This window comes from Poecilia reticulata, linkage group LG14, assembly GCF_000633615.1.
Source record: "Poecilia reticulata strain Guanapo linkage group LG14, Guppy_female_1.0+MT, whole genome shotgun sequence".
Taxonomy (NCBI): Eukaryota; Metazoa; Chordata; class Actinopteri; order Cyprinodontiformes; family Poeciliidae; genus Poecilia; species Poecilia reticulata.
Window position 1 is genome coordinate 26,365,252 of NC_024344.1, and position 20,233 is coordinate 26,385,484.

The window sequence follows — 20,233 nt, forward strand, 5'->3', positions numbered from 1 at the left end:
GGACAATCAGGAACTATTGAGTTTCTGTCAAGTCCGATTATTACAAGTGACTTGGGGCTTGTTTTTTTTCTAAAGTTGTGGTTTGTGGTGTTTCTGGGCTTGTTTTTGAACATGAATTTGTTCATTTGGGCTTGGAAATAAGCAGAGACACATAATGAGACCCAGATGTTGTCTGACATCCAGGTAGTTTTAGTCAGGCTCTCCTTGTTCACCATTTCCCGGATGAACAGGGAAATGTTCATCTGTGTCTTTGTTAATATCCAGGTAATATAAATACATGTATAAATGTAAATATAAAAATATATTTATTGCCGGTACTAGCCAAACAGGCTTAAATTTCTAAGCCTGTTTAGAAATTTAACAGGTACCTGGTACTTGGTACCTGTTACCTTCTGCACCAGGTATTCTATCCCTTTGTTTTTCTCTTTCTCCCTTATTTTGATATTTGTCATGCTCTGCCAGATAAGTTATTAATGCTTCTATTTGCTCACCGTGCGTAATCCATGTCCTGATGCCCCACTTTGGATCATATTTTTCCCTTTCAAGTTCACCCTCCATCTGTTTAGGCTCAAAATTTAGGCTCAAAAATCACCTTTTCTCTTTTTCTGTTTTTTTTTGGCAGTTTTGCTCGCACAGCGGCGAGGAAATCAAACCCAGCAGACAAAATCAAAAACCTCCCACAGATTATAATTTCCCAATGTTGACCATGGTTTTAAAACACATTGCAATAAACAGAAAAAAGTATAATTAAACGCGTAACGTCTGCTCAGAGGCAGAAGCACAAACAGCTGACAGACACACAGCTGTCTGTCAGCTGTGTGTCTGTGGATACACGCTTTTCAGCTCTTTTATCCCTTATTACTTCACTTATTACACTTTAGAAGATCAGACCGCGATCGACCTTTATCTTATTCTCTTATCTTATCTCTTTTCTTTTTTTTTCTATGAAGGACCGCTCTCAACTCCTTGCGTTTCTCAAGCAAAGTCTCAGATTGGCTATCCAGTTCTTTTCCGAGGGCAGTACTCCCCGAGGATAAAACCGACAAAAGCTAGCCTTTCCCTTACCCGCGTCCGGGGAAAGTCGGGGGACGGCTAACTCCCACTGCAGGCCATCGTCCTTTTTACTTTAACTCTTAACTTTTAAACTCTTAACTCTCAACTTTTTTAACTTTAACCTTTGACTATCTTTACTCCTATGAACAACTTGAAACATTTAGACAGACCAGTCAAAAGCAGTACGAACGACAACTCAGTGACAAGCAGACAAACCTGGGAAACAGTACAGACAACGGYTGATAACTGAAATTTATACAGACCTGAGAAACAGTACAATGGTGTGTATTACCTTTCATRTGGGCCCTACACCAGAGTACTGTTCCGTCTGCGCCTGAACGGCCAGTCCAATATCCACTCATGTGTCAACACAAAACCGTCCTCTGCTACCAAGTGTTGGGAATAAAAATCCCGATCGATGAATCATAATTTGTATTAACACATGGAGGCTGTGGCTCACTGGGACTGCACTAGCTGGAAGCTTTAGGACTAGCGGAGGGATAAGGGACCTAAAAAATTACCGGGCCCCTTACGTGCATCAGCTGCTGGAAACTGTTGAGTGGGGCGAGAGGGGCGCTTGTGTCGCGTTTGTCTTTTGATTTTTACCCAGGAAGCATTTCGGCTAAACCGTGAGTGAAACAGTCATTGGGGCTGACACTTGTCAGCAGCGACAAACGTAAACAATGGAGGGAGGAGAGAGATGCGCATTTTGTTGCTGGACAATCAGGAACTATTTTGAGTTTCTGTCAAGTCCGATTATTATAAGTGACTTTGGGTTTGTTTTTAAGTCGTTGCAAATTGAATGAGTCGCGGGTTGCAGTTTCTTTGGGCTTGTTTTTAAACATGAAGTTACTCATTTGGGCTACGACATAAACAGAGACGCATAATGAGACCCAGATGTTGTCTGACATCCAGGTAGTTTTAGTCCGGCTCTCCCTGTTCACCATTTCCCGGATGAACAGAGAAATGTTCATCTGTGTCTTTGTTAATATCCAGGTAATATAAATACATTTATAAATGTAAATATAAAAAATATATTTATTGCCGGTACTAGCCAAACGGGCTTAAATTTCTAATTAAATTTCATTTAAGCCTGTTAAATTTCAGTACCAAAATTAAATTTGGTCAAACTGAAATTTTTATTTCTGCACCAACCAATCAAAGTGAATTAAAATTTCAGTTTGACTGGTTGAAGCAGGCGGTGTTGTGTTGACGGCCCAGTTTGATCCGTCCGTGTTGTGTTCAGGGCCTGTACGACGTGACGGCGTAGTTGTGCCTGCAGCCGTCTCCCATGGATCAATAATACAGCCCTGATGTATTTCACATAATTAGAGCTGCAGATATGAAACCAGCGGCGCATTTTCTCTGCTTCTTGCCACAAATTGATCTCTCTGAAGGAATGGAATTGATTTTCCCTGGGAAACGAGCCTCTCTCTGCATCCTGCGGAGAGAGGCGGAAAGCAGAAAACTCTACTGTTTGGACAGTGTGTGTCTCTGCCAGATTAAATCAATAGAAAACAAGACAAAGTGTCCGACGCCTGGACACCGTGCTGCAGTATTTCACCGGGCTGCAGGTAGAGCTGAGGGTTTTCTGTCCAGCAGCACCTTCACATGGACGTCTGGAGATACGGCGGAAACAACCACAGCTGCATTTCCTGTAAATATATTTGGTGTTTGGTTCACTAAAGAATGAAAGTTAAATATGAAGAGCCATTTGTAAAGATACGATAAATAAAAATTAGCAGCAATAATTTGTGTTATTTAATATTTCACCAGAGAAAAAAAATAGGTGTCATTTTTCATCAAGTTATTCATTTATAAATGTCACAGTTTAAATAAATAGTTCGTCAATAGACAAAGTATTTAGTTAAAAATCTAAATATTACTATATTTACCTCCAATTTAAATATTTAGCTCTGATTTAATTATTTTGTTAAATATTAGGCTGGCTAACTAATATTAGTCTGCTAGTGTCACACTAAATATTTAGTTTACAATCTAAATATGTAGCTTGATTGAAATATTTAGCTACCCAGCTATATGTTAGGTTTGCTAACTAATAATAGTTTACTAGTTTGAAAATATTTAGTTTTAGCCTAAATATTTAGCTAGCTCTGATTTAAATGTTTAGCTGCCAAGCTAAGTATTTAGTTAGCTAAAAATTTAGTTTGAATCTGATTGATTGTTTCGCAAGCTAAATGTTTAGCTCAGAGTTTAGTTTTTACTAGTTTTAGTTTTAAAGGTGAAGCTAGCTAAGTAGCTCAAACCTCCATATTTAGTTTTGAGGTAAATATTCACTAAGGTCCCTCATTAGTCTCCATCTTCCTCTCATATTTTACTGTCTGACAGACATAAAACCAGAAAAGACGGATTTGAACCGCAGACCTGTTAGCTTATCACACCTGTATTAGAAACACTGACTGTGCTGAATGAGCTGAAACACGTTACAGATTTGATCAGAATTTACTAAAGCTAACCCTGGTAGCTGCTGAGTCACCCTTGATTAATCCCTCAGTTTAACACAGCATGGTGAGACTTCACTGCAGAAAGGTGAGGAAGAACTGAGTGAAGATGTTGAATGAATGGATGCTGTTGTCATGAGTCGCTGCTGTTTGGTCCAAACATGGATCCAAGTGTTCCAGTGATCCATGATGGATCCATCAACCAGCAGAGGGAAACAGGAACGGCTCCTCCAGAAAACCAGGAGATCTCTAAATGCCTTCAGACTGGTAACGATGATGATGATGCTCTGTATGCGATGAAGAAACTGTTTTTCAGAAACTTGTCAGTGTCAACTTAAAGGGTGATGACAGAGCCAAATCCTCTTATACTCCAACCCTCGTTGACCCGTCTGGATGCTTTCTGTGCATCTCAGCTGAAATCCTCCTCAGATTTAAGACGGCTCTCATTCCCTCCGTCTCTTTAAGAACCTGGACTGAGGAATAAACAACGTCCACCTCCAGCTCTTCCGCTGTGGAAAAGCATTGAACATATCCTAATGTTTCCCAACMTACCATTAAACTTGTTCCTATTTCCTCAGGTAAACAACCTCTGCATCACTACGGCAAGTCAAACGGCTCAATTTCTTCTTTGCTTGTTCAGAAAAAAGCTTTTAGATTTGAATTCAATTCATTTGAAAAATCCCTTATTTACCCCAAAAGGAAATTAAATGACATTGTAACTCAGATCATCCAAGAGTCTCCAGTGGCAGTCAGTGTTACAACCAACCTGAATAGGCCTCTGACTGAAGACTACTGCTGCATAAAGGTCTCATGACTGTCATGGTACACTAACAGCTCAACATCCAGCAAGCAGTAAAATATAATTAGCAGACAGTGCTAATCCACCTCATTTGCTTTGCTTTTCCTCTTTAAACCTCTGTGTAGTTGTTTGGTTAGAAAGATGTTGGAGTAGGGGATAAGACCCCCATCCTTTACGACTGATGGAAGAGATTAACTTTCTTTTCTCTGCCTTCATGAAGCCTCCTTTCAACTTCTCAGGGCTTTTTTATGTCAAGTAATATGTCATTATTGCATTTCAGGAAATGCTATTACAACAAAATTATCTCATTAAAGTCCCAGCCCTAAAAAAAATCTATTAAAAATCAGTTTAATTTCTGTAAATATTGTGACGTCTCACCTTTTTATATGAAGGTTATTAAAGTATTTTAGGTTCTTCTTGGAGAAGCTGCAGTTGTGTGGGTTTGTTAAAACTCTGGCTTTAACCAAACAGAAATCGTTCAGATTGCTGCAGGAATCATCCCAGGAGACACACACACACACACACACTACCTGTGCTTTTCATGTTTTTAGCTCGTTAACTTCAAGGTGTGAAGGATCCGGATTGATCTGGAGTTCAATCCATTATCCGTCCACTCAGTCTCAAACTGGAGAGACGGGAATCCATCAGAGTCAGGACTGGTCTGGGATCTGAACACCAACTCCTAAAGTGTTTGTGACAACTGCAGCGCTGTGAAGCGTTTCAGCTGGCTGCACTCCACACCACTAATGTGCTTCCCTCCCTGAAAAAAGCTGCTCTGAGCAAAGCTTTCATTTAGGGAAGTTTCAGCTGAAACATTTTGATTTGGCCAAAGAAAAGGAGAAAGTTTTCAAATACAAGGTGATAAAGTGTGAGCGTTGGTCACCATCATGCATATGGAGGATTCTGACTTGTAAAAGTCACTTACATATCCAGTGGGAATACAGTGGGCGGACATGTGAATTGCTTGTCTCAATGAATAAATATCTGAGCTCAATGAGGGGTGACTCATTTCATAGAGTGCAAAAGGAAGAAATTGTGTTCGCCTCCGATTTATCAGGCTGTCAGTAAAGCTGAATCAGCTGCCGTCTCCACCAGATGTCTTATTGTCAGGACGCTCTCCGAGACATATTTAGAGTCAGACTTTCTCTGAAGAAGAACGCTGATGTTCCCGCTTCCTCAATGACGACGATCCAACAGCAGCGACAGATTCTGGGCTCTTCTATTCGCTCAACATACACCTTTAGCTTCTTTAGTTCAGTTTATCATGAATAGTTCATGATAAACTGTTAAACCTGACCTGTAAAAACAGGATGTTTGCAACTTCTGTTAAAGTCAACAGCCATGATAACACTGATATGATCTAAGCTAATTACAAATGATGCTAATGCAGGTGAGTAACTAAGGAATGACGAAGATTCTGCTGCTGACATGTTGTCATAGGGGCCCCAAAAGGCCTGGGCCAGCCGTCAGCACGGAAAGGTCTAAAACCCGCAGAGCTGTTCTCCTCACTATTTTCGTGTTTGCGACAGTCTGAGGAGTCGCTGACTTTAGCGGAGGACTGGAGCTCTGCCCCGCGGTTCTGACTGACTCAGTTCGTCTGCCGCTAATCCACGGCTTCGTTCATGTCGTTGCGCTACCGTGACAGTGCGGCCTGCGCGGCTCTCTGGAGTCACGAAACAAACCGGAACCGCTTCTCTGCGGCACCGCAGGCCGGAAAACTCCCAGCACGGAGCTAAGTGGGATCTCACTGCGGAGTTTAGTACCAGCTAGCTGCAACTTAAAATCAGGACGCTAAACTTTACAGGAAACAAGTGAAAAGTGTGTAAAGTTACACAATAAAAGGTGTGTGTTAATTTCTCAAAGTCATATCTTCACCATTTTATTTCTACATTTATTAATGTAAGAGTTCCAAACTAAATATTTAATTCACAACAGTTCAACCATGTTCAGCTGTGTGTGTTTGCTGCCCTCTGCTGGTCACTGAAATTCAAAAAGGTAAATCACATTAAAAATACAACAGAAAACTCAGAAAACTGMTTTTACCTGGTAGATTAAATTACGTCGTCAAGATTCTGACTTAATTTAAGAAAAATAACGAGCAGCTTTGTTTGTTTTTTTATGACCAAACACTTAAATAAATGCTAAAGTTTCTTACTACTGCCACTTTGACACTTAATCAACATTATTATATTAATCACAGAAAACTGAAACAATAAGACAACAAGCCAGATTTAACTGACATTTAATTTTTATTAATGTTTCTAAAAGTACACCACAGACAAATTAAATCCACAGTTACAATACCGTTACAGTACTTTAGTGAAGCATACAGAATGAAAACATCCATGCAGATTAAAGCAGAATACTGGAGCCTAAATTCATCTAGATTACAGTGGAACACCACAGATTACCAGATTAAATGAAAATATTTTAGAGCAAAGCAAAGCAGCAGGACGAGGTGAAATCAGAAACATTCAGCGGCTGCTAAACACCGACTAGAAGCTTCAACTCGGCCCAAACGACCAGCAGTGGCAGTAAACATTGATGCTGTACATTTTATCTTCTGTAAGGATTTTCACACAGCGGTGATGAATATTAAAGCAAAGCAACAACCTTAAAGGAAACGTGCAACTTAGAGCAACTGAGAGCTGAGACAATCAAACTGCTGCTGAGCCCGTAAACGGGACATTTACGTCTCATTTGTCTGAATAAAACACATTTATTGTTTCAGATTAATAACTCAAATCTGAAGGGTCACAAAAATATCAAGTTGAGAAATTAAAATAAGAAACTAAAACTTTTAACAATCTTTGGTTGTTTCTGACACTTAGTAGTGAAAGTATAAAGATTTAAACGTTTAGTTTTCTTTTTTTTTATAATTTCTGGAGAATTAAACAGATTCAGTTTGGAGAAACCTGGCGAGTCAAGCTAACATTTCCATCTGCTACAGGTAAGATACTGACTGCAAACAGCTCCACATGACCACACGCCAGTTAGTCCAAACTATCACTTTGAAAAATGATTAAACTTTAACTCTGAAGTCCTGATTTATCTTATTTACATGGTTACAGTTAAAACTACATTCCTCCAGAGGAAATAAACAAAATAAAGTAAAAAAAAAGTGACCCAGTTAAACTTATCCTTACATTTTAAGTTTTTATTTTTTGCTCTTAATAGACCTTTGTATCTCTGTTAAATATTCGAAAAGTACTTTTAATATCTTCACATCCATCTGATTAAATGTTTAGTATTTGCATAAAGCATTAAGGAATATTGTAGATTTGACAGTTTGACTAGTTTAAGTTCTAACAAATTCTAATTTGATAATTTAAACACGTTTTTTAAATATCTTATCTGAAGATATGCACACCGGAGAGACAATGACTGGAACAGGTTTGTTTAACCTTTRACCTCTTGGTGTGTGTGCAGCAGCCTGACCTTCAGCTCCGACCCACAAAGCGAAACAAGCAGGCACGCGCGGCGCGTTTACGGAAACCAAAGGAAATTATTGCTTTGGCTGAAACAACTATAGAAACATTCAGGAAATGAAACAGATTCAAACATTCAGAACAGAAGAAAATGTGCAAAACTTCTGAAATGTGAAATATTTATAAGTAACTCAACTTTCATATTGAAATATTTAAACACCATTTAGCATTTTTTGTTTTGTTTTGTTTTGTGTTTAATATTGAGCTACAAACTAACTGCTGCTGAGTGTTTTTGGCAAGAAGACGTCTCTCGTGTTCAAGTGTCCAGAAAATGTAAATTACAATCTATGGCAGTTTCAATAACACAGGTACAAGGTGAAGCAGCTCATTAAGTTCATAAAACCACCAGGAGCTTTTCCTCTAAATACGTCAGAAACATCTGAACACAAAGCGTGTCGCTAACGGCAACATCCCAACAGATGAAATGATGAAAATGTTCATGTCTGAGGTGAAACGGCTGCGATACAATCGACACGATTCCTTAAAGCAACGATGAAACGGAGAGAAACRGCTACAATCGCCAAGGTCGTCCTGATGCTGGTGGTCTGAGCTGCAGCCGGAGGCAGTGAATGAGACGGGAAGGTCAAACTGATTCAAGGTCAAACTGGTCCAAGGTCAAAGAGACTGAAAGGTCAAANTCTGTCAGGTGATGTAAAAGGTCTTTGGTCCTCTCTGTGACACTCTCACTCAAGTGCAACGAATTAAAATCGTCCTCCGGAATATTAAAAATGTATTCCACGATTGCAGGGACAGCAGTGTTACTAACTAAATATCGCAAATCTCCTCTCAAAAAATCCATAACTGTAACTATAACTGTTGTGTAAAAGTGTGTCTCCTGTAGAAATGTCTTGGAAGGTGGCAGAATTTTACCAACATGAGTTATAAATACCCCGCCCCCGTATTACACAACAAAGCAGTACGTGACATCACAACCTATGATGCATCATCACAAGAATACATGCAGCACTGTGATGTAATAGGCCTACAAATCAAGTGTTCTGACGATCTGTGCTACCTCRTCTAAATCTACCTCGTCAGATTTAGAATCATTAATTGTCTTTGAGACAAGAATATTTTGTAACCAATGTAATGAACCATAATTTAATCTGGAGCTGTTTCATAATCTCCCTTTGAATCAAACACAAACTCATATTTATTTACCAATTCTGTTCCCTCTTTAGACATTTAAGGTGACCAAGTTTCAAATGAAAAGAAATCCTGCTTTGATAAGATAATAATAGAAAACTATTGATTAGTCCATGATGAAGTTCAAGTCTGCTATAAACCTCAATTTTCGAGTTTTATTAAGTTTAAATCTAAACCTGTCTACAGCTAAGCCGAGTTTCAAAAACTTCAACCCATTAAATGTCACTTTATTTTTTTTTATAATTTTACCTGTTATGTAATTTCATTCATCCTTCATACAGTTAATTTTACCACAAGTGAAAATAGTGAATTGTGCAGCATTAGTTTAGTTTCAATCAGTTTCCCCTTAGTGTCATTTATTCCTTCCAGCCAGTATCACCCTGAAGGCTGTTTAACAAGTCGCCTCCTTTCTTCTGCACCAGGTATTCTATCCCTTTGTTGGTTTTTCTCTTTCTCCCTTATTTTGATATTCGTCATGCTCTGCCAAATAAGCTATTAATGCTTCCATTTGCTCACGAAGTGCAATCTATGACCCGATGCCCCACTTTGGATCATATTTTTCATTTTCAAGTTCACCCTAAATATGTTTAGGCTCAAAATTTAGGCTCAAAAATCACCTCTCTTTATCTTTTTGTTTGTTTTTTTTTTGCAGTTTTGCTCGCACGGCGGCGAGGAAATCAAACCCAGCAGACAAAATCAAAAACCTCCCACAGATTATAATTTCCCAATGTTGACCATGGTTTTAAAACACATTGCAATAAACAGAAAAGAGTACATTTAAACACATAACGTCTGCTCAGAGGCAGAAGCACAAACAGCTGACAGACACACAGCTGTCTGTCAGCTGTGTGTCTGTGGATACACGCTTTTCAGCTCTTTTATCCCTTATTACTTCACTTATTACACTTTAGAAGATCAGACCGCGATCGACCTTTATCTTATTCTCTTATCTTATCTCTTTTCTTTTTTTTTCTATGAAGGACCGCTCTCAACTCCTTGCGTTTCTCAAGCAAAGTCTCAGATTGGCTATCCAGTTCTTTTCCGAGGGCAGTACTCCCCGAGGATAAAACCGACAAAAGCTAGCCTTTCCCTTACCCGCGTCCGGGGAAAGTCGGGGGACGGCTAACTCCCACTGCAGGCCATCGTCCTTTTTACTTTAACTCTTAACTTTTAAACTCTTAACTCTCAACTTTTTTAACTTTAACCTTTGACTATCTTTACTCCTATGAACAACTTGAAACATTTAGACAGACCAGTCAAAAGCAGTACGAACGACAACTCAGTGACAAGCAGACAAACCTGGGAAACAGTACAGACAACGGYTGATAACTGAAATTTATACAGACCTGAGAAACAGTACAATGGTGTGTATTACCTTTCATRTGGGCCCTACACCAGAGTACTGTTCCGTCTGCGCCTGAACGGCCAGTCCAATATCCACTCATGTGTCAACACAAAACCGTCCTCTGCTACCAAGTGTTGGGAATAAAAATCCCGATCGATGAATCATAATTTGTATTAACACATGGAGGCTGTGGCTCACTGGGACTGCACTAGCTGGAAGCTTTAGGACTAGCGGAGGGATAAGGGACCTAAAAAATTACCGGGCCCCTTACGTGCATCAGCTGCTGGAAACTGTTGAGTGGGGCGAGAGGGGCGCTTGTGTCGCGTTTGTCTTTTGATTTTTACCCAGGAAGCATTTCGGCTAAACCGTGAGTGAAACAGTCATTGGGGCTGACACTTGTCAGCAGCGACAAACGTAAACAATGGAGGGAGGAGAGAGATGCGCATTTTGTTGCTGGACAATCAGGAACTATTTTGAGTTTCTGTCAAGTCCGATTATTATAAGTGACTTTGGGTTTGTTTTTAAGTCGTTGCAAATTGAATGAGTCGCGGGTTGCAGTTTCTTTGGGCTTGTTTTTAAACATGAAGTTACTCATTTGGGCTACGACATAAACAGAGACGCATAATGAGACCCAGATGTTGTCTGACATCCAGGTAGTTTTAGTCCGGCTCTCCCTGTTCACCATTTCCCGGATGAACAGAGAAATGTTCATCTGTGTCTTTGTTAATATCCAGGTAATATAAATACATTTATAAATGTAAATATAAAAAATATATTTATTGCCGGTACTAGCCAAACGGGCTTAAATTTCTAATTAAATTTCATTTAAGCCTGTTAAATTTCAGTACCAAAATTAAATTTGGTCAAACTGAAATTTTTATTTCTGCACCAACCAATCAAAGTGAATTAAAATTTCAGTTTGACTGGTTGAAGCAGGCGGTGTTGTGTTGACGGCCCAGTTTGATCCGTCCGTGTTGTGTTCAGGGCCTGTACGACGTGACGGCGTAGTTGTGCCTGCAGCCGTCTCCCATGGATCAATAATACAGCCCTGATGTATTTCACATAATTAGAGCTGCAGATATGAAACCAGCGGCGCATTTTCTCTGCTTCTTGCCACAAATTGATCTCTCTGAAGGAATGGAATTGATTTTCCCTGGGAAACGAGCCTCTCTCTGCATCCTGCGGAGAGAGGCGGAAAGCAGAAAACTCTACTGTTTGGACAGTGTGTGTCTCTGCCAGATTAAATCAATAGAAAACAAGACAAAGTGTCCGACGCCTGGACACCGTGCTGCAGTATTTCACCGGGCTGCAGGTAGAGCTGAGGGTTTTCTGTCCAGCAGCACCTTCACATGGACGTCTGGAGATACGGCGGAAACAACCACAGCTGCATTTCCTGTAAATATATTTGGTGTTTGGTTCACTAAAGAATGAAAGTTAAATATGAAGAGCCATTTGTAAAGATACGATAAATAAAAATTAGCAGCAATAATTTGTGTTATTTAATATTTCACCAGAGAAAAAAAATAGGTGTCATTTTTCATCAAGTTATTCATTTATAAATGTCACAGTTTAAATAAATAGTTCGTCAATAGACAAAGTATTTAGTTAAAAATCTAAATATTACTATATTTACCTCCAATTTAAATATTTAGCTCTGATTTAATTATTTTGTTAAATATTAGGCTGGCTAACTAATATTAGTCTGCTAGTGTCACACTAAATATTTAGTTTACAATCTAAATATGTAGCTTGATTGAAATATTTAGCTACCCAGCTATATGTTAGGTTTGCTAACTAATAATAGTTTACTAGTTTGAAAATATTTAGTTTTAGCCTAAATATTTAGCTAGCTCTGATTTAAATGTTTAGCTGCCAAGCTAAGTATTTAGTTAGCTAAAAATTTAGTTTGAATCTGATTGATTGTTTCGCAAGCTAAATGTTTAGCTCAGAGTTTAGTTTTTACTAGTTTTAGTTTTAAAGGTGAAGCTAGCTAAGTAGCTCAAACCTCCATATTTAGTTTTGAGGTAAATATTCACTAAGGTCCCTCATTAGTCTCCATCTTCCTCTCATATTTTACTGTCTGACAGACATAAAACCAGAAAAGACGGATTTGAACCGCAGACCTGTTAGCTTATCACACCTGTATTAGAAACACTGACTGTGCTGAATGAGCTGAAACACGTTACAGATTTGATCAGAATTTACTAAAGCTAACCCTGGTAGCTGCTGAGTCACCCTTGATTAATCCCTCAGTTTAACACAGCATGGTGAGACTTCACTGCAGAAAGGTGAGGAAGAACTGAGTGAAGATGTTGAATGAATGGATGCTGTTGTCATGAGTCGCTGCTGTTTGGTCCAAACATGGATCCAAGTGTTCCAGTGATCCATGATGGATCCATCAACCAGCAGAGGGAAACAGGAACGGCTCCTCCAGAAAACCAGGAGATCTCTAAATGCCTTCAGACTGGTAACGATGATGATGATGCTCTGTATGCGATGAAGAAACTGTTTTTCAGAAACTTGTCAGTGTCAACTTAAAGGGTGATGACAGAGCCAAATCCTCTTATACTCCAACCCTCGTTGACCCGTCTGGATGCTTTCTGTGCATCTCAGCTGAAATCCTCCTCAGATTTAAGACGGCTCTCATTCCCTCCGTCTCTTTAAGAACCTGGACTGAGGAATAAACAACGTCCACCTCCAGCTCTTCCGCTGTGGAAAAGCATTGAACATATCCTAATGTTTCCCAACMTACCATTAAACTTGTTCCTATTTCCTCAGGTAAACAACCTCTGCATCACTACGGCAAGTCAAACGGCTCAATTTCTTCTTTGCTTGTTCAGAAAAAAGCTTTTAGATTTGAATTCAATTCATTTGAAAAATCCCTTATTTACCCCAAAAGGAAATTAAATGACATTGTAACTCAGATCATCCAAGAGTCTCCAGTGGCAGTCAGTGTTACAACCAACCTGAATAGGCCTCTGACTGAAGACTACTGCTGCATAAAGGTCTCATGACTGTCATGGTACACTAACAGCTCAACATCCAGCAAGCAGTAAAATATAATTAGCAGACAGTGCTAATCCACCTCATTTGCTTTGCTTTTCCTCTTTAAACCTCTGTGTAGTTGTTTGGTTAGAAAGATGTTGGAGTAGGGGATAAGACCCCCATCCTTTACGACTGATGGAAGAGATTAACTTTCTTTTCTCTGCCTTCATGAAGCCTCCTTTCAACTTCTCAGGGCTTTTTTATGTCAAGTAATATGTCATTATTGCATTTCAGGAAATGCTATTACAACAAAATTATCTCATTAAAGTCCCAGCCCTAAAAAAAATCTATTAAAAATCAGTTTAATTTCTGTAAATATTGTGACGTCTCACCTTTTTATATGAAGGTTATTAAAGTATTTTAGGTTCTTCTTGGAGAAGCTGCAGTTGTGTGGGTTTGTTAAAACTCTGGCTTTAACCAAACAGAAATCGTTCAGATTGCTGCAGGAATCATCCCAGGAGACACACACACACACACACACTACCTGTGCTTTTCATGTTTTTAGCTCGTTAACTTCAAGGTGTGAAGGATCCGGATTGATCTGGAGTTCAATCCATTATCCGTCCACTCAGTCTCAAACTGGAGAGACGGGAATCCATCAGAGTCAGGACTGGTCTGGGATCTGAACACCAACTCCTAAAGTGTTTGTGACAACTGCAGCGCTGTGAAGCGTTTCAGCTGGCTGCACTCCACACCACTAATGTGCTTCCCTCCCTGAAAAAAGCTGCTCTGAGCAAAGCTTTCATTTAGGGAAGTTTCAGCTGAAACATTTTGATTTGGCCAAAGAAAAGGAGAAAGTTTTCAAATACAAGGTGATAAAGTGTGAGCGTTGGTCACCATCATGCATATGGAGGATTCTGACTTGTAAAAGTCACTTACATATCCAGTGGGAATACAGTGGGCGGACATGTGAATTGCTTGTCTCAATGAATAAATATCTGAGCTCAATGAGGGGTGACTCATTTCATAGAGTGCAAAAGGAAGAAATTGTGTTCGCCTCCGATTTATCAGGCTGTCAGTAAAGCTGAATCAGCTGCCGTCTCCACCAGATGTCTTATTGTCAGGACGCTCTCCGAGACATATTTAGAGTCAGACTTTCTCTGAAGAAGAACGCTGATGTTCCCGCTTCCTCAATGACGACGATCCAACAGCAGCGACAGATTCTGGGCTCTTCTATTCGCTCAACATACACCTTTAGCTTCTTTAGTTCAGTTTATCATGAATAGTTCATGATAAACTGTTAAACCTGACCTGTAAAAACAGGATGTTTGCAACTTCTGTTAAAGTCAACAGCCATGATAACACTGATATGATCTAAGCTAATTACAAATGATGCTAATGCAGGTGAGTAACTAAGGAATGACGAAGATTCTGCTGCTGACATGTTGTCATAGGGGCCCCAAAAGGCCTGGGCCAGCCGTCAGCACGGAAAGGTCTAAAACCCGCAGAGCTGTTCTCCTCACTATTTTCGTGTTTGCGACAGTCTGAGGAGTCGCTGACTTTAGCGGAGGACTGGAGCTCTGCCCCGCGGTTCTGACTGACTCAGTTCGTCTGCCGCTAATCCACGGCTTCGTTCATGTCGTTGCGCTACCGTGACAGTGCGGCCTGCGCGGCTCTCTGGAGTCACGAAACAAACCGGAACCGCTTCTCTGCGGCACCGCAGGCCGGAAAACTCCCAGCACGGAGCTAAGTGGGATCTCACTGCGGAGTTTAGTACCAGCTAGCTGCAACTTAAAATCAGGACGCTAAACTTTACAGGAAACAAGTGAAAAGTGTGTAAAGTTACACAATAAAAGGTGTGTGTTAATTTCTCAAAGTCATATCTTCACCATTTTATTTCTACATTTATTAATGTAAGAGTTCCAAACTAAATATTTAATTCACAACAGTTCAACCATGTTCAGCTGTGTGTGTTTGCTGCCCTCTGCTGGTCACTGAAATTCAAAAAGGTAAATCACATTAAAAATACAACAGAAAACTCAGAAAACTGMTTTTACCTGGTAGATTAAATTACGTCGTCAAGATTCTGACTTAATTTAAGAAAAATAACGAGCAGCTTTGTTTGTTTTTTTATGACCAAACACTTAAATAAATGCTAAAGTTTCTTACTACTGCCACTTTGACACTTAATCAACATTATTATATTAATCACAGAAAACTGAAACAATAAGACAACAAGCCAGATTTAACTGACATTTAATTTTTATTAATGTTTCTAAAAGTACACCACAGACAAATTAAATCCACAGTTACAATACCGTTACAGTACTTTAGTGAAGCATACAGAATGAAAACATCCATGCAGATTAAAGCAGAATACTGGAGCCTAAATTCATCTAGATTACAGTGGAACACCACAGATTACCAGATTAAATGAAAATATTTTAGAGCAAAGCAAAGCAGCAGGACGAGGTGAAATCAGAAACATTCAGCGGCTGCTAAACACCGACTAGAAGCTTCAACTCGGCCCAAACGACCAGCAGTGGCAGTAAACATTGATGCTGTACATTTTATCTTCTGTAAGGATTTTCACACAGCGGTGATGAATATTAAAGCAAAGCAACAACCTTAAAGGAAACGTGCAACTTAGAGCAACTGAGAGCTGAGACAATCAAACTGCTGCTGAGCCCGTAAACGGGACATTTACGTCTCATTTGTCTGAATAAAACACATTTATTGTTTCAGATTAATAACTCAAATCTGAAGGGTCACAAAAATATCAAGTTGAGAAATTAAAATAAGAAACTAAAACTTTTAACAATCTTTGGTTGTTTCTGACACTTAGTAGTGAAAGTATAAAGATTTAAACGTTTAGTTTTCTTTTTTTTTATAATTTCTGGAGAATTAAACAGATTCAGTTTGGAGAAACCTGGCGAGTCAAGCTAACATTTCCATCTGCTACAGGTAAGATACTGACTGCAAACAGCTCCACATGACCACACGCCAGTTAGTCCAAACTATCACTTTGAAAAATGATTAAACTTTAACTCTGAAGTCCTGATTTATCTTATTTACATGGTTACAGTTAAAACTACATTCCTCCAGAGGAAATAAACAAAATAAAGTAAAAAAAAAGTGACCCAGTTAAACTTATCCTTACATTTTAAGTTTTTATTTTTTGCTCTTAATAGACCTTTGTATCTCTGTTAAATATTCGAAAAGTACTTTTAATATCTTCACATCCATCTGATTAAATGTTTAGTATTTGCATAAAGCATTAAGGAATATTGTAGATTTGACAGTTTGACTAGTTTAAGTTCTAACAAATTCTAATTTGATAATTTAAACACGTTTTTTAAATATCTTATCTGAAGATATGCACACCGGAGAGACAATGACTGGAACAGGTTTGTTTAACCTTTRACCTCTTGGTGTGTGTGCAGCAGCCTGACCTTCAGCTCCGACCCACAAAGCGAAACAAGCAGGCACGCGCGGCGCGTTTACGGAAACCAAAGGAAATTATTGCTTTGGCTGAAACAACTATAGAAACATTCAGGAAATGAAACAGATTCAAACATTCAGAACAGAAGAAAATGTGCAAAACTTCTGAAATGTGAAATATTTATAAGTAACTCAACTTTCATATTGAAATATTTAAACACCATTTAGCATTTTTTGTTTTGTTTTGTTTTGTGTTTAATATTGAGCTACAAACTAACTGCTGCTGAGTGTTTTTGGCAAGAAGACGTCTCTCGTGTTCAAGTGTCCAGAAAATGTAAATTACAATCTATGGCAGTTTCAATAACACAGGTACAAGGTGAAGCAGCTCATTAAGTTCATAAAACCACCAGGAGCTTTTCCTCTAAATACGTCAGAAACATCTGAACACAAAGCGTGTCGCTAACGGCAACATCCCAACAGATGAAATGATGAAAATGTTCATGTCTGAGGTGAAACGGCTGCGATACAATCGACACGATTCCTTAAAGCAACGATGAAACGGAGAGAAACRGCTACAATCGCCAAGGTCGTCCTGATGCTGGTGGTCTGAGCTGCAGCCGGAGGCAGTGAATGAGACGGGAAGGTCAAACTGATTCAAGGTCAAACTGGTCCAAGGTCAAAGAGACTGAAAGGTCAAAYTGATTCAGGGAAATAACCAGATTATAGTATCTGCACCTGGCTTTAGCAYGAGGATAACTCCACCCTAACAGATACTTTCCACACTTTCTGCTGCGTTTGAACTTCTCGTCCACATGCTAACTGAGTCTTTTTTGTTGCTAAACTTATTTCTGTTGAAATGGACCGCAGAGATCTGGGCTAAGATCTGGATTTATTTGGTTAAAAAAGTTCTTTATTGTGTTTAAAGTCCAGTTCTGTTGGTGAGGTGTGAATGCTAAGCTAACTCTGGTCCTCCAAACCTTGGTCTKGGTTTGGTTAAAGTGAACTCTGGTTTGGTTTGAATACTTATGAGAACACCAAGCGGGCCAGAGACCACTCCAAAAGCAGGAAGTGGACTATAGCACAGAGCATTCTGGGTAAATACAACCAAAACAGACATGCTAAGCCAGCGGGAGAAATGGCTTGAGGCTTTTGGCCAAAGACAAGGAGCAAATGCTCAGCTAACAGCGAAACACACAAAGAAAGACGGGATGTCCAGGTGAAAGACGGAGGAAGAATGAAAAGGTGTGCTATGTAGAATTAGGTAGGTAACATTACCAACTCCAGACTCCCCCTAGTGGTCTGGAGGACTTCTTATTTGTTTTCAGTGTTTCTCCGTCACATTTGTTTTTTTTTTTTTTGTTTGTGTGTTTTGGAGTTTGCATTGCAACGCTTGCACCTTCTCTGCCACTAATTCAAATAAAAGAGGAGTTTCATTATTTTGGGAGAATGATGAGTTGCAGTGGAGGCCCGCAGTTAGAGGACGTCAGAAAATATCTGTGAATACCACAGATCTGCTCTAAACATTTAGAACGGCCTAATCTAACAGTTCACACATCAGATGTACCTCAATATGGATTAATACACACTGTAAAAACCAAGTTAGCAATACAGCTGAAGCTAACATTTAGTCTTCATTATCTCTSCCCTATGAGGGGTTCAGCCAATCAGCAGCCAGGAAAATAAATTCTGATTTGCATTTTGTTTAGGATAATTTACGAGGATTTTATTGTACRAAACAATCCATGAATTATTTGGAGTTACGTCTCACAGAAAAATGTGTGAACACTAAAAGTAGGCGGGGCTCCACTGAACTCTCAGGATCAACTTCCTGTGTGATATTTTAACTTCYTCAGTCAATTATCGCCACCTGCTGGCCCAGATTCTGGTGTTGCTGTGAGTTTTCATGTGGACAGACGTGTCAGCCTGACATGCAGACGGTGTGGAGGCCTGAGGGCGACCAGGAGCAGGCGGAGCGCCGGGGACGGTGAGCTGCTGGCAGTGACGCCATGATGCTAGCTGGGGAACGCCTCCAGCGGGTCGGGGAACCGTCAGCGTGACGCTTCGCCGGCCCGCTGGAGGTCACCTGGGGKTCGGGGGGTCACAGGTTGACCAGGTGGAGGTCGGAGGCGGAGAAGTGGGGGCACAGAGCCATGTCTGGGTTCTTCAGCTGCCGCAGGATCCGCCGGTGGAACTTGGAGCGGACCCGGTTGAACTCCATTATGTCACTGGGATCCTCCTCAATCCAGAACCGCTGGAACTCCTGCATCAGGTAACCTATAGATAGATAGATAGATAGATAGATAGATAGATAGATAGATAGATAGATAGATAGATAGATAGATAGATAGATAGATAGATAGATAGATGTTTCAAAACTAAATATTTAATTATCAAGATAAATGTTTAGTTTGAGGCTATTTATTTAGCTTCAAACTAAATATTAGCACAAAGCTAATTGCTTGGTTTAGAGCTAAATATTCAGGTCAGTTTCCTAACTAAACATTTAGCTCCATACTTAATGGTCCTAGCAAGCTAGGCATTTYATTTRAGGCTAAAATTTAGCAGCTAAATATTTATTTAGAAAGATAACTCAATATTTAGTTAGYTTTAAATATTTATTTATTAAATATCTAGTTAAGCTAAATATTTAGCTTGATTTTATTAGCAAGCTTAATATTTAGGTCAAACTAAACATTTATCTARCCAACTTAACAACTTGGTGAAAATTTGACTTTTGGAATTGATCCCCTCTGTTTTTCTCTTCTGAAAAACTAAATAACCCAARTTATYTCTGCTAATTTTTTATTGTGTAACTTTACAAAAGCTTTTAATAGACTGAGTATCTAATGCTGTAATGCTAGCTCCTACATCCTCTGTCCCTCTGCTGTRGGAAGTTTTATTTATTACTGAACAGATAATTAACATTATTACGGCAATTATGAGCCAAAATKTACTTTTCTAACAAAATGACAACTTTTTTGTTACATTTTTCAGTTTTGGTCTTCAATGTTTTTGTTCCCAGTTGTTAAAATGTGATTGTTCTTGTTGTTGAGTTGTTTTTTTGTGTGAGCTCACAGAAGATCTGCTGGAAGTGCTGCAGGCCGGCCATCTCCGGCGCCACRTTGTACAGGTGGGTCTTCAGGGCGCCGCTCACCAGCAGCGAGTAKGCCAGGTCCGTGATGTTGATGCCCACGATGGCGAACGAATATCTGGACGGAAACAACAGACGGTGAGCTACGATCGCAGGATCAGAACCTAAAGTTTGKACCAGTAAACTTYAAGCAGAATATTCTGTCTGAGCAGAGTCTGCAGCAGAACTCCAGTCCAGCTGAGCCGTTTGTTCCCCAAACCTTCAGGTTCCCTGAACCCACCGTCCCTTTAAGAAGCATCCACACCCCACCAGAGCTGAGTACTAGTTACATTTACTCAGTTACATTTACTTGAGTAACTTGTTTGAAAAACTGTACTTTTAGGAGTATTTTTACTACGCTGTACTTTTTACTTATACTTGAGT

The 20,233-nt window shown here is 39.5% G+C and overlaps 1 protein-coding gene across 1 annotated transcript in view; it reads right to left on the reverse strand.

Moving 5' to 3' along the window:
* Positions 1-15,522: 15,522 nt before the first annotated feature.
* Positions 15,523-20,233, reverse strand: part of elmod1 (ELMO/CED-12 domain containing 1) — a 13,000-nt gene continuing 8,289 nt past the window's right edge. Inside the window, exons 10-11 of the mRNA XM_008428611.2 lie at positions 19,795-19,928; positions 15,523-18,993 (exon numbers count right to left, since the gene is read on the reverse strand). Coding sequence (XP_008426833.1) covers positions 18,818-18,993; positions 19,795-19,928 — 310 coding nt within the window. The 3' untranslated portion in view covers positions 15,523-18,817. The remainder of the gene's footprint in view (positions 18,994-19,794; positions 19,929-20,233) is intronic.